Source organism: Phyllobates terribilis, unplaced genomic scaffold, assembly GCF_046119375.1.
Source record: "Phyllobates terribilis strain yellow unplaced genomic scaffold, ASM4611937v1 Scaffold_3__8_contigs__length_932513732, whole genome shotgun sequence".
In the NCBI taxonomy this organism is placed as follows: domain Eukaryota; kingdom Metazoa; phylum Chordata; class Amphibia; order Anura; family Dendrobatidae; genus Phyllobates; species Phyllobates terribilis.
This window is the reverse complement of record NW_027362763.1, coordinates 694,342,529-694,357,517: the sequence shown is the minus strand read 5'-3', so window position 1 is coordinate 694,357,517 and position 14,989 is coordinate 694,342,529. Positions and strand designations below refer to the sequence as shown.

The 14,989-nt window shown below is 41.1% G+C and overlaps 1 protein-coding gene and 1 long non-coding RNA gene across 2 annotated transcripts in view; one reads left to right on the top strand and one right to left on the bottom strand.

Moving 5' to 3' along the window:
- Positions 1–820: 820 nt before the first annotated feature.
- Positions 821–14,989, bottom strand: part of LOC141257409 (uncharacterized) — a 46,710-nt gene continuing 32,541 nt past the window's right edge. The window contains exons 2-3 of the long non-coding RNA XR_012318063.1: positions 13,580–13,720; positions 821–1,317 (exon numbers count right to left, since the gene is read on the bottom strand). This is a non-coding gene — a long non-coding RNA (uncharacterized lncRNA). The remainder of the gene's footprint in view (positions 1,318–13,579; positions 13,721–14,989) is intronic.
- Positions 3,091–14,989, top strand: part of MARK1 (microtubule affinity regulating kinase 1) — a 221,835-nt gene continuing 209,936 nt past the window's right edge. The window contains 1 exon segment of the mRNA XM_073671910.1: positions 3,091–3,879. Within this exon segment, the coding sequence (XP_073528011.1) occupies positions 3,829–3,879 (51 nt within the window). The 5' untranslated portion in view covers positions 3,091–3,828.

The following is a 14,989-nucleotide window of genomic DNA, read 5'->3' as shown; positions in this document are numbered from 1 at the left end:
AAATCAAGGCCGCCCAATCAGAACGCAGTAGCGTCCACCAATCGGAGATGAGGGGGCGCGGAAAAGTGATTTTATGCACGCCTTTGTGACACAGTACAGTCCCTATCAAGGTGTGGATCATTGAAATAGCTGCTGTGTGAAAGCGTCCCAAGGACCGCCGAGATCGTTAGTTAGATCGCTGGGGCGGCCGAAATCGTTGGGAAGTTCTGCATGTTTGACAGCTCCCCAGCGATCACGAAACGACTCTCCAGCGATCCCAAAAGCGTGACGCACTAACGATCTCGCTAGCGATCTCGTTATGTGTGACGGGGCCTTAAGTGTAATGTCTGTGTGTGTCTCTGGCTCCTCCCTCCTCCGTAGAACTTTATGAGCACCAACTGTCATCTCCCATCTCAGTAATGTAGACACTGGATACAGATTGTACTGCAGAATACAGAGTTTACAGAGTGAAAGATCAGTCCAGGAGAGAAAGAAGCAGATTTCTCTGATGAGACACATCACAAAGTTTATTATTTTCATGTAAACTGTTGATTTATGAAATAAATAAATAAAGCGAGGTTTATTCTTTAAGAGCATAAATCTGCCGGTGTAACGCGTGCCTTTACTGGATTCAACGCAGCTTTCGGCAGTTTCTTTGAAATATAGACACGTAATTAGATGCAGATAAGAAGCCCGTCTTTCAAAGTAGATTACAGGCATCTTCCACATTTCTCCGAGCCGTGTACTTTACAGAACAAATATTGACTATATATGCAAGATAACGCTCTCATAGAGACAGATAAGACCTGTTCAAACATTGTTGTGAAAATCACCTGCCATGTCATTTAAGTATACTTTTCCAGGTCATGCCCCCGACATTCACTGGTGATGTCACCGTAACCTTACGCGGGATTAAAGGATAATTCTCTTGTCAAAAATCTGTTTTCAGCAAAATAATTATTGATTATAGGCACGTATCAGCCATTAGCAGCGTCACACCGGGGTCCTCTGATCCGTCAGAGTAGATTATTCTACACTCGCATCACTACAAAACATGTAAAGGCCCCCAATAAACATTAATGTCCACCAAACCTGTCTATATTGGTGGGCTCAGTAGACAGTCTAACATACATGGAGGCTTCCTGACTTTTCCCCGAGAGATGATGTTGGGTTTGTATTCTTCAGGAGCCCATTAATGTATCAGATCAGGACCTTCATACATCCCCGATGGGCCATTCCAAAATTCTTCCGATTTATTTCTATGGGGAATCAACTTTACTGTTCATTCGAGGAGTTTTTGTAGCTTCTTTGTTTTTCCTTAAGGGCTTTGAAAAACACCTGGTGGAAAAAAAATAAAAAATGTACGTCATTTCTTTGAAGCGGTTACTGGAGAAACTTTTTCCAAACTAGGCCCTGTCAAATTAATAAGTGGCAAAAAATAGTTCAGGGAAAAAAAACAACTCATCCAAAAATTTACTTCAGGCAATGTGTTTTACTTCCAAAAGTTGTTTCTGCTTGAAAACGTTTGGTTTTTCACCACCTCAAAAAACTCTGTGTGCACATACCCCAAAGAAGGAGCATTTCCTGAAGCAGTTTCCTCTAGAAAACTCATGGTTTTTGACTGGGGGAAAAAAATTCCCCTTTTAAGCGTCATTCACATAAATTTTCTAATTCTGGAATTTAGAACCTCTTGGATCTGTTGGGTCAAAACAACACAAAAAAAAGGTCCAATTTATAAACTTTGTACTTTTTCCCTAAGTTTTTTTTTTAGTGCTTTTGCTCTGCAATGAGTGTGTGGCCATGTCAGCCGTGGGGCTAATGACTGCCCCCAGATCTGCCATTTTTGTAGTCCCATAAAGCTCTAGCCAGGGGTCGGGCCTGATAGGATGTCTGTCAGTTATCATTGTGTGTTCACTGCGTATTGTAGTAGCGATTGCATAGTCACTCAGGTTAAAAAAAAAATAGTAAAATAAACATTGGAAAAATCACAAATAAAAAAATATTTTTTATTCTTGAGTAAAGTACCTAGAATTGCTAAAAAAAATATGTTAAAATCATAGTACCTCACAAAAAAACGGTAAAAAAAAAAATAGGAAAAAATCCTAAATAAAAAATAAAGTTTTTTTTCTGGTACAAACTACCTACAATCGCTAAAAAAATATGAAATAAAATTGAATAAAAAAACTGTTAGAATCATAATATCTCACAAAAAAAGAGAAGAAAGGTAAAAAAAATAATACTGGTATAGGAAAAATCCCAAACAAAAAATAAAGTTTTTTTTTTTCTTGTATAAACTACTTATAATCGCTAAAAAATATATATATTTAAAAAGATAATATCTCACAAAAAAGGTAAAAAAAAGATAATACTGGTGTTGGAAAAATCCCCCGCCCACCCAAAATATTTTTTTTTCTTGCATAAACTTCCTACAATCGCTAACAAAAATATATAGAAAATTTGAAAAAAAAAAACATGTTAAAATCATAACACTTCACAAAAAAAAGGTAAAAAAACCCCCAATGGTATAAGAAAAATCCCAAACAAAAAGAAATATTTTTTTTTTTTTTGCATAAACTACCTACAATTGCTAAAAAAATATAATTTTTTTTAGAAAAAAAAACAATCATAGTACCTCACAAAAAAACCAGACTAAAAGATGATTAAAAAGGGGTTTTTCTGGTGAGATTTTCTTTATCGTTTTTTATTGTGAGACTGAAAATACGCAGTTGCATCTTCAAGCGCAGAATCAAAGCTTTTCTGAACAAAAAAAAAAACGCATTAAAAACGCTGCTTCAAATCTGCACCAAAAACGCTGAAAAAAAAAATTGCATCAAAAACGCAATAATCAGAGAAGATTATTATTGCTTAATTTAATGCAGAAAATGTTTATAAAAAGCATAAAAAATCTACAAAAAGATCTACGATTTGCTTGTGAAAAACGTGACAAAGCATTGATTTTTCTTGACCGGGAAGCAGATTTAAAGGTTTATTTTATCAGTTTCGAAAAATGTACCACGTAAAAAAAATAATAATAATTAAAATTCCCAAATAGATTTTTTTTCCTCATAAATAAAAAAAAATAAAAATAAAAAAGTGATGGGAAACGTTGTGTGGGACCATGAAAAAAAAAAAAAGATTGGCACGCAAAAAAAAAACAACCGAACGAGGTGGGACGTATAGGGTTTTGGGACCGGGGTCATGTCCTAAATGTGACGGACCCCCTAAACCTCCTGCCCCATGAGGAGGATGATGATCCTACTGGAAGTAGTTGTTCTCTTCCTGGACAGAGGAGGGAGGGAGTGATTGTGGAGGAGGAGGAGGAGGATGAGAATACAGCTTGCTGCCTTGGATTTGCTGTCCTGGAAGAGGAGGAGATCTATCTGCAGGGCTGATTTTGCTTTAGATGTGAGAGAAATCTCACTGTACTCTCTCTCCAGAGCAGGATCTGCCTCATTTCTCCTTCTAGATTATTATTTTTTGGCCATTTTTTTTTTGTTAAATATTGGATTATTCTCTTTATTTTTGTCTTTTGCATTGGATTTGCTTTGCACTGGATTTATGTTTTTTTCCTCTTAACATTGCATTGGACCTCAGCCCTTGGATGTCACCTGCAGGGAATGAGGACACCCCAGCCTGAAACAGAAGTGGGGTGAGGGGTAGTGGTGCTTGGGGGGGGGGGACAACCCCCATTCTTCAAGGGATGCTGTGATTGTGGAGGAAAGCGTCTGCACTGACTGACATTATTTTTATTCATTGCTTTGTGATAACGGTGGGGGGAACAATTTTATTAAAGCGGGGCCTGGCAGAGGAGGTGGAGAGACTGAGCTCTGCGGCGCTTCCCTCTCCAAGATGTCAGCCAGGACGCCATTGCCGACCGTAAACGAGCGGGACACAGAAAACGTGAGTAGCCCTGCGGGCGAGACCACTCCGGAAGAAAGGGGGGGGGGGGGCGGGTGTGTGAGATAGCTCATCTAGGGAAATCTAGAAGATTAATGAATGAAGGGATAGGAAGGGGAGGGGTGTTGTAAAATAAAACGGTAATCAATGGGGGCCTATGAAAAAAGGGGCGACTGGGGGGGAGATTGGTAACCCCCTATCTACCGGGCGTCAATGGAATCTTCCGGTTTCGCCGCCTCAGCTTGGTTGTGTTACAATATGGTTTCCTCAGAGCTGGCTCCAGGGCTTACAGCTCTGAGGTAAATTTAGTCATAATTCCACAGGTACCGATGATCGGTGCGTCTGCAGTGACACAAATTCACCATTAGTCCGATAATTGGCCATAATAATTATGGTATCCATAACGAAAAGTAGAAAAAAGCATCAGCCATGATAATCGCCGAAAATATTAGTCCCGGTATCGAAAATACGTCACGGCCCGTAGACGCAACAGTAATGTGGTTAATAACCGATTTGTTGGCGATGATATTAAAAAAAAAAATCGGTAAATCGGTGGTGATAGGAGCGAGGAAGAGAATTTTCGACCAAACTTTTTTTTCTTTGTACGACTGACTGAAATGTCCCCTCATCGTCCCCTTCATTAACACCACTAGTAGGAAGAAGTCCACGTGAAATTATTTTAAATTAATTTTTATTAAAAAAAAAATTAATACATTTTCCCCTCTTGATTGAATTAAAACATTTACGCACTTTATGACTTTAATCGAAATAGTTGCCTTGAAGGGAAAAGCCCAAAAATCGTCTTGAAGAAAACGCATATTGAGGATGCTTCCCACTGATGGGAAAAAAAATGTCAGCACGCTTGCCGAAAAGGAAAGAGATGTATGGATATTTGATCTGAAGAAAACGCTGAGCTAAATGCTGTTCCTGAAGGAAACACATATGGGAACATTATTCGAGAGCTCGTACTAATGGGAACATATATGGGAACCCTTGATGTGAAGAGAACGTGTAGCAGAAAGCTAGTTTTGTTGGGAACGCTTGTCCGAACGCTCGTTTTGTTGGGAACGTGTAGCAGAACGCTCGTTTTGTTCGGAAGGCGTGTCAGAACACTTGTTTTGGAGGGATCGCGTAGCAGAACGCTAATTTTGGAGCGAATGCGTGTCAGAACGCAGGATTTGAAGGGAACATATAGCAGAATGCTCGTTTTGGAGGGAACGTGCGTCAGAGCACTCGCTTTGGAGGGAACGTGCGTCAGAGCACTCGTTTTGGAGGGAACGTGAATTAGAACACTCGTTGGAGGGAACGTGCGTCAGAGCACTCGCTTTGGAGGGAACGTGAATTAGAACACTCGTTGGAGGGAACGTGCGTCAGAGCGCTCGCTTTGTAGGGAGCGCGTAGCAGAACGCTAATTTTGGAGGGAACGTGTATCAGAACGCTCGTTTTGGAGAGAATGCGTCAGAGCGCTCGCTTTGGAGGGAACGTGCGTCAGAGCGCTCGCTTTGGAGGGCACGTGCGTCAGAGCGCTCGCTTCGGAGGGAACGTGTATCAGAACACTCGCATTGGAGGGAACATGTATCCACGCTCGCTTTGAAGGGAACGCATAACAGAACACTGGTTCTGACTGGAACGTGAATCGGAGAGCTTGTTCTGAAGGATCGAAGTACTCGGTCTGAGGCGAGGGCTGGCACATTGGAGCACTTGTTCTGGAAGGAACGCGTACCTGTATGATCATTATGAAGGGCACTCATATCTGGAATGCAAATCTGAATGCTTGTTATGATGTGCACTCGTATCTGGATGATCGTTCTGATGGGTACGCGTATCTGGATGATCGTTCTGACGGGTACGCGTATCTGGATGATCGTTCTGACGGGTACTCGTATCTGGATGATCGTTCTGACGGGTACGCGTATCTGGATGATCGTTCTGACGGGTACGCGTATCTGGATGATCGTTCTGACGGGTACTCGTATCTGGATGATCGTTCTGACGGGTACGCGTATCTGGATGATCGTTCTGACGGGTACGCGTATCTGGATGATCGTTCTGGCGGGTACGTGTATCTGGGCACTCGTTCTGTTGGAGATGTGAATCTGTAAGTTCTTTCAGATGGGGACGGGTTTCTGGTCCCTTGTTCTGTCAGGGATACGTATCTGAATGCTCATTCTGCCTGCGACGCTTACCTGGACTCTTGTTCTGACTGGGAAGAGATGTTCGTTCTAATGGGAATGTGTACTTGGTCACTCATTCTGATGGGACGCCCACCTGAACTCTTGTTCTTGGACTTTTGTTTTGATGGGTCGCGCATCTGGACGCTCATTGTGATGAGGACTTGTATCTGCATGCTTGTTTTAACAGGGACACGTATCTGGACACTTATTCTGATGGGGACTCATATCTGGACGCGTGTTGTGACCGGAACTCCTATCTAGGCACTCATTGTGGCAGGGACCCGTATCTAGATGCTCGTTGTGACATGGACTCGTATCAGGACACTTGTTCTGATGGGAATACATATCTGGACGCTTGTTGTGACGGGGACTCGTATCTGGACACTCATTCTGATATGGATACATATCTGGATGCTCGTTGTGATGGGGACTCTTATCTAGGTGCTTGTAGTGATGGGGACATGTATCTGGACGCTCGCTGTGAAGGGGACACCGATCTGGACTCTGGTTTTGAAGGGAATGCTTATCTGGAGGTTCATTCTGTCGGGACGCCTTTCTGAGCCCTCGTTTTGAAGGGGACACAAACTCTCGTCCTGAAGGGAATGCGTATGGAAACTCTTGAAGGGTTGCACATTGGAAACTCTCGTTCTGAAGGGGACTTGCCCAAAACGCTCGTCCTGAAGGGAAGATGTATTGCAATGGTTCCTCTGAACGAAACAATATTTGAAAACATTGCTTTAATTTAAATGTAAAAACTCTCGATCTGTGCTGAACAAATATACAATCACATGTCCTATCAAGGTGCAAATCCCTTTTGTTTATGACCAAATTGACTTATTTCCCAATGCATAAACCATTCTCCATTTCTACCTGTTCCCAGTCATCCACTATTATCTTCAACCGCTATTAGGGATGTTTGTGGCAGTTGTGCCATCATCTTTATGAAATTCTTCAGGTTGTGTTGTTTTTCTGCCAATTGAACGGGTTAACCTTACAGGTACTTAAGCTTCAGTAATTTAACTAATGCCAATCCCAGGAGAAATATGATTACACTATTGTCATCCATTCTGACTCTTAATAGTAAAGGTAAATGGATAGGGTAATTAAGCCCCCTCCAAGGTGACAGCCTACTGCTTATTATGAGCCATACTAGGCTGTACTGGTCCTTTTAATTAACTCACGCAGAGCCAGATTTTGTGTGTATGTGTATATATACATATATTTATTTCCTAAGCAAACAATCCTCACAATTTTTACTGCAGGTTCCTTTGTTACTGTTGGGAGGGATACGTACGCTGGGTTACTGTGATTAAGGTGGTCCAGCCATGGCGCAGATAGAGGTTTGCACTGTACAGTATTGCATCAGAGAATAGACCATCTTGCAGACTATAGAATTGCATCATGAAGAACAAAAACTGTGCCCCGTGGCATTCACCTACGTATCTGTCTGGGCAACAGAAGTTGAAATACGAAGCAGAAAACATGTAAAAGGCCTTTCACTGATTTCCAGATAGTCCCCCCTTTGTTCGTACATCATGAGGAAATTACATCACTCCATTGGCCTCCTACAGTCCGCTTATCTCTCAAATTCCTGAATTCATTTCACCCATCAAGTACCTGCAAAGACGGTTATGCCTCATTCTTGTGCTTTTCATGTCAGCCGTCATACGGGAGGGGTGATATGGAGTGTACTTTTATGGCTCAACGTGATAATTATGGGATTTGGTGTCGATGGGGATTTGACAAGAATCCTCAAATTACACTCCTTACTGTTGCGTTATAGCAGATTGGTCTGTTTTCAGGTTATGCTTCATGGTTATAATGCCGACGAGGCTCAGTGGATTTTCATCTGGTGTTCTGTGTCCATCCTGACATTTCTGTAGATCATCATGCCAACTATATATAGGATTTCTGTAATGGTACAATGCATTTTTTTAGCCTCTAGATGTATTAAAAGAGTAACCTGTTGATATTTCTTCTGATAAAGACTAAAGAAATCGGTATAATCCTACCGACTTCTGTTCAGTATGTTGGAAAGCATGGTGTTTGAAGGTCCTGGTACTGGTGACCCACCGATGTCAATGTTGAACAGTTCACACTAGGAAGTTTTCTTAAATGGAGTTTTTATGATATACCTATAAGATATCTCAAGAAAATATGTCATCAAAGTCTGATAGATTATTGCTTACTCGCTGGACATGCTTAATGGAAACCCTGACCTATCTCTTCTAACACTCGGCCAAGCGTTCCTGTATTCTCGATAGGAAGAGGGTAGTAAACCACGGCCAAACTCCTATGACAGCAGCTTATCTGCTTGCAGAACGAAAGCATCGGGTAAAAAATCAGACTGCCCCATCTTTAGCTTTTTTTTTCGAAGGAGAGACGGTAGGCCCCTATTTACTTTATGTGGCTCGGTCATCCTGCTAAAATCAGTGGACAACTTTTGTGTATGGGGCCGTTAAGGTAAAGCTCATAAGGTGCTGCCATACAGGTTCAGTGGGATGTTGGATATATACGGAAACACAACAGGGAAAACTTCTTTACATATGGTATACAATGGAGCACGCCTTGTATGTCTTTTCATAAAATTTGAGGCCTACAGTAGAGGCCTCTTTTAGATCCCATTAAAAACTTTCTGCAAAACAGAGCCATAATAAAGCAATGTACAGAGACCCTTAGACATATTTTTATTGAGAGGTGACCACACATGTAGATTCATAGCAGCCCAGGCACCCACAAGAAAATGCAGATAGAGCTTTCGCAGTCTCTGTATACACAGAGACTCATTTGCGCACTATGCATGCCATGGACGCAGCCCTGCTCTGCAACTGCCCACATTGGTCTCCGCCATCATGTGATCGCCGTTTGACAGGACACATGACCATATTATTGGTCTAACTAAACTCTTCACAGCCCTAGTCTAGACGATTAACAGTGGGTTGTTTTCCCCTGTAAGTAGGTCTTCTATGGTAGCTCCAGTAATAGGGTAAATTTATTATTTTATTTAATGGCCTTCAGCTCGATCTCAAGCCATGGCAACTTGACGAATGAACGATCTGTAGGAAGATCCATCTTATGCAAGTCTAGATAGGTCCACCAGGGTCTTCTCTGCCGTTATCTTGATAATATCCAGTCATCATGTTGCTGGTCTTCCTCTTCACCTTGTTCCTTCTATTCTTCCAACCATGATGTCTTTCTTGTGTGATTGCTCTCTCCGTATGATGAGTCCAAAGTAGGCAAGCCGTAGCTTGGTGATCCTTGCTTCGAGTGACACGTCTGGCTTGATTTGTTCCAAGATTGATCTGCTTGTCTTCTGGCCATCCATGGTTTTGATAACATCCTTCTCCAGCACCTCATTTCAAAGGTGTCGATTATTTTGTCCTGTTTCTTTATTGTCCAGGTTTCACATCCATATGTTACTACAGAAAAGGCCAGACTATGTATGAGCCGTAACAAGAACCAAAAGCAATGAACTGGAATATAAGTTGGTATGCATGCAGCGTGTAGGCGCATGTTCCCGCTGGCCACTAAACAGATAAAACCCAAGATAAAAACAAAATTGAGTGAACAAAAAACAGCCTACAGTAAATAAATAGCAATAGTGCATGAAAATAATATAGGGTACCTGGTTAACATAATTTTGATAATAAAAAAAACGTAAAAGCCATCTCACCATGTCACGATGACCCAATTTGAGACGGTCTTAACCTCTAGCATTAAAACCTTACCAAGTGTCTAATAACGTAAATGATAATAAAAGCCGAGAATTACTATTGCTATTTATTTATTTACTGCAGGGTATTTGCTTATTTTGTTTTTCTCTTTTTTTTTTTATTTATGTATGAGCTGTGTATTCATCGTCAGTGAAATGTTCCTTGATTTGAAGACCTTGTCCAGTGACTTCATAGTTGATTTGCCCACAGCTATTCTCCTACTGACTTCCGGTGTAATCGCTGCATCTTGAGTAATCATTGATCCGAGTAGACTGAAGTCCTTCACAGCTTTCAGTTTGTCGTCGTCCATCTCAAATGAGTTCCTGTCGTACCTGGCCGTAGTCAATAGCTTTGTCTTCTTTGTGTTGACTAGCAGTCCCATGCACGAGCTTTCCATCTTATTCTCTGTAATAAGTCCTTCATTCTATCCAAGCTTGTTGCTATCTATGTGGTATCGTCTACATATTTAAGATTGTTGATGATTTGTCCAGCAATTTTGATTCTTTCAAAAATAACAAAAAAAACAAGTCTTTTCAGACCTTTTGGGGGTCACATATCACAAAAATAAAGTCTAACGAAAAATTTTGTGTAAACAATCCTAATAACTACAAAACCCAGGTGCATCTCACTAAATTAGAATATCATCAAAAAGTTAATTTATTTCAATTATTCAATACAAAAAGTGAAACTCATATATTATATAGAGTCATTACACACAGAGTGATCTATTTCAAGTGTTTATTTCTGTTAATGTTGATGATTATGGCTTACAGCCAATGAAAACACAAAAATCATTATCTCAGTAAATTAGAATAATTAACAAAAACACCTGCAAAGTCTGCCTAAGCATTTAAAAAGAAAAAGGCCCCTTAGTCTTTTTCAGTAGGCTCCACAATCATGGGGAAAACTGCCGACTTGACAGATGTCCAGAAGGCAGTCATTGACACACTCCACAAGGAGGGTAAGCCACAAAAGGTCATTGCTAAAGAAGCTGGCTGTTCACAGAGTTCTGTATCCAAGCATATTAATGGGAAGTTGAGTGGAAGGAAAAAGTGTGGTAGAAAAAGGTGCACAGCCTTGAAAAGATTGTTAAGAAAAGGCCATTAAAAAATTTGAGGGAGATTCACAAGGAGTGGAATCTATGGGGTATTGTCAAGAGGAAGATGAGAGACCCCAGACCCAACAATGCCGACAAGCTGAAGGCAGCTATCAAAGCAACCTGGACTTCCATAACACCTCAGCAGGGCCACAGGCTGATCGCCTCCATGCCACATTGCCGCATTGATGCAGTAATTGATGCAAAAGGATCCCCGACCAAGTACTGAGGGCATTTACTGAACATGCATTTCAGTAGGCCAACATTTCGGATTTTAAAAACATTTTTCAAGTTGTTGTTATAAAGTATTCTAATTTACTGAGATAATGACTTTTGTGTTTTCATTGGCTGTAAGCAATAATCATCAACATTAAGGCTATGTGCACACGATGCAGAAATGAAGCAGAAAATTTCTGCATCATTTCTGCATCTCCCTGGCAGAAAAAACGCATGCAGATTGTGCATGCGTTTTTCCTGCGGAATATATGCGGATTCACATGCGTTTCCGCATGCAGATTAACAAGCGCTTTCCAGGCGATTTTAGCATCACCTGGAAAGTGCTTGACAACTAGGTCACACTATATAAATCCATACAACCAGCATGGATTTGTATAGTGTGACCCGAGAGAATGGTAAAAATTAAAAATACATGTATACTTTACCCTCAGATGGCCCGCGCTGTCCTGCTCAATCCGTTCTCCCGGCTGCCGGCAACTTTGAATTGAAAGACCTGCCGACGTCAGCGTCACGTGACCCGTCACATGACTCTGACGTCAGCGCAGGTCCTTCAACTCACTGAAAGTGCCGGGAACCAAGCAGGAGCGCTGACAGATGGTAAGTATATATATATTTTTTATTTTATTCTTTTTTTACAGCTTTTTTAATGGTACCTGGGTGTGGATGAGACTCTCCTCTCCTCCACACCCGGGTACCATCCACACATTAGAACGCACCAATTACGCAAGTACAAATGCAGTCTTGCGGAATTGGCGCGTTCTAATGCAAGTCAATGGCGGCAAAAACGCCGCGTTTACGCAAAATTAATTGACATGCTGCGGATTTTTGAGCGCAGCGTTTACGCTGCGGAAAAATCCGCATCATGGGCACAGCACATGCGGATTTCAATTGGGGAACATTGCTGCCCTTCTACCATGCGTTTTTAATGCGTTTCCGCAACTGCAAAAACGCAGCGGAAACGCATTAAAGACGCATCGTGTGAACTCAGCCTAACAGAAATAAACACTTGAAATAGATCACTCTGTCTGTAATGACTATATAATATGAGTTTCACTTTTTGTATTGAAGAACTGAAATTAACTTTTTGATGATATTTTAATTTAGAGAGAAGCACCTGTAAATACAATTTTATTATTTTTAGATTTTTATTATACTTCATCAGAAAAATTTTTTATTTCAAAATTAGGAGGACAATGTAACAAAAAGAAGCAATCGCTAATTGGTAAAAGAAAATAAATAAAAGATGAATGCCCAAAATAAGTAAAAAAAAAAAACTAATGCAAAAATTACTTTAAGGCTGAGTTCACACGATGCGTATTTAATGCGTTTCCGCAGCGTTTTTGCAGTTGCGGAAACGTCGCGGAAACGCATTAAAAACGCATGGTAGAAGGGCAGCAATGTTCCCCAATTGAAATCCGCATGTGCTGTGCCCATGATGCGGATTTTTCCGCAGCGTAAACGCTGCGGTCAAAAGTCCGCAGCAGGTCAATTAATTTTGCGGAAATGCTGCTCTTTTGCCGCCATTGACTTGCATTAGACTGCATGGAAACCGCATCACTGTATATGTTGATGCGCTTTTCATGCGGTCTAATGTGCGGATGGTACCCGGGTGTGGATGAGAGGACTCTCATCCAGACCCAGGTACCATTAAAAAAAAAAGAATAAAATAAAAAATAATATATATTCTCACCTTCTGACGGCCCGCGCAGCGCTCCTGCTTGGTTCCCGGCACTTCGGGGTTGAATGAAGAAGGACCTTCGCTGACGTCAGAGTCATGTGACGGGTCACGTGACGCTGACGTCGGAAGGTCCTAAAGTCTTCACTGCCGGCAGCCCGGACCGAGCGAAGCAGGACACCGGGGGCCATCAGAGGGTAAAGTATATATTTATTTTTTATTTTTTGACATTCACACACTATATAAATCCATGCCGGCTGCATGGATTTATATAGTGTGAAGTTGACAAGCACTTTCCAAGTGATGCTAAAATCGCTTGGGAAGCGCTTGTCAACCCGCATGCGGAAATGAAAGTGAAGACCGCTTCACATCCGCATGTCCCTGGCAGGAAACCGCATGTACAATCCGCATGCGTTTTTTCCTGCCAGAGAGATGCAGAAACGCTCCGGAAAAAATCCTGAGCATTTCTGCATCGTGTGAACATACCCTAAGGCTACGTTCACACATTCAGTATTTGGTCAGTACTTTACATCAGTATTTGTAAGCCAAAATCAGGAGAGGAACAATGAGAGGAAAAGTATAATAGAAACGCGTCACCACTTCTGTATTTTTTACCCATTCCTGGTTTTGGCTTACAAATACTGAGGTAAAATACTGACCAAATACTGAACGTGTGAACGTGGTCCAATACTCTAAAATTTAAAGCAAGTTATAGAATTTTGGTCAGTATATGCAAAAGTATTAAAAATTGTACTGGTTAAAGATGTTGCCAAACATTTCACAGGACCTGGTCCGGTGGCTGTGTTACCTTCTTTTTTGATTAGCCGCCCCGGCATGTCGATGCCTAATGCGATGGCGTCTCATCAGGACGACTACTCAAAAGTGGAGCTGGAGATGTCGGGTGATAGGTGATTCGCAGAACTGCTGTCCAGAAGCCACAGATTGGGTCCTGCAAATCAATTTTCACAAACTTTAGTACTGGTCATTAAGGTCCAGAATGCATCAAGGAAAGAGGTGAAAGGTTAAAGATTTTAGGGATATGATTGACCTTTTCCCTTCTTTATTTACTGCCATAATAAGCAGTAGACCCTTGACCACATGTACATGGTAATATCTCTACTAAAATCTGTGCAGATATTTATTCTTCTCATTTAAGGGGATCTTAGACTCCCATCAAGGTGACCTTCATGACATATACATTGAATTTTAATAAAAAAAAAAAACAAACACCAAAACTTTTTTTTATAGGGGTGCTACTGAATCTAAAACTGACATTCTAAACCTGGCGGCTATGTAAACATGAAAAGGACACTTCGGTCACTGATACTTTGGATTGCAAAAGTCTTTTGAAGGATCTCTCCATACTGATATTGTCACATAGTCTATGTGTAAGACTATGACACACATGCCAGGCTTACCGATTGTGGATTTTGGTATGACATGTATTAGTGACACTGGAAACCGGTGTCAGGGATCTTGCACCTCACACCTTTTAAAGATTAGCATTGGGCCAAGAAGTTGTCCCTCAAGTTGATTGACCTGGCACAACTGTGGCTCAAAGGATTTTTATTTTAGAGTCTTCCAACATTTGACATAACAGTAGCTGTGTCACTTTAAAGTGATCTTCTAGCTTTAGATAACCTTTTTTTTTTTTTTTAAATCCCTAGACATACCACTAGATATTGTTCCAGAATTTGATTTTGAAACTTGTTTTTATTTTTTACTACCCAAAGAAAGTGACTAAATGCTTGTGGGATAAGCTGTCATCTGAGCAAGACTCAAAGTACCTATACACACAGGTAAATGTTGGACAAACCTGATCAACCATCTACTGTGTTTGACGTGAGCAGATTCCCGCAGAGGATAGATGGATCCTGCATGTTGTAGATAAACCGGTAATCCTAGTTTTGACTTTTGCTGTCTGTTGATTTATGGGGAACTTGAAAGAAATTGTTAGACATAATCAGCCATCCACCTTTACCTTGGAAAGACTATGCAACTAATTTTACACAGCGAATTTTAATGTGGATCCTCAGAAAAATCAGCATCAAGATCAATTTTTTTTTTCCGTTCCCTTTGGATTTGATGAAATCTCACACGTAGATATTGACACCCTAAAGCTGGCCATACAGGAGGTAACTGTTGGCCAAACATTCGGCAGCCAGCCAAACAGCCAAACATTCAGCAGCCATCTATCTCTCCCGATTCCCCCATACTC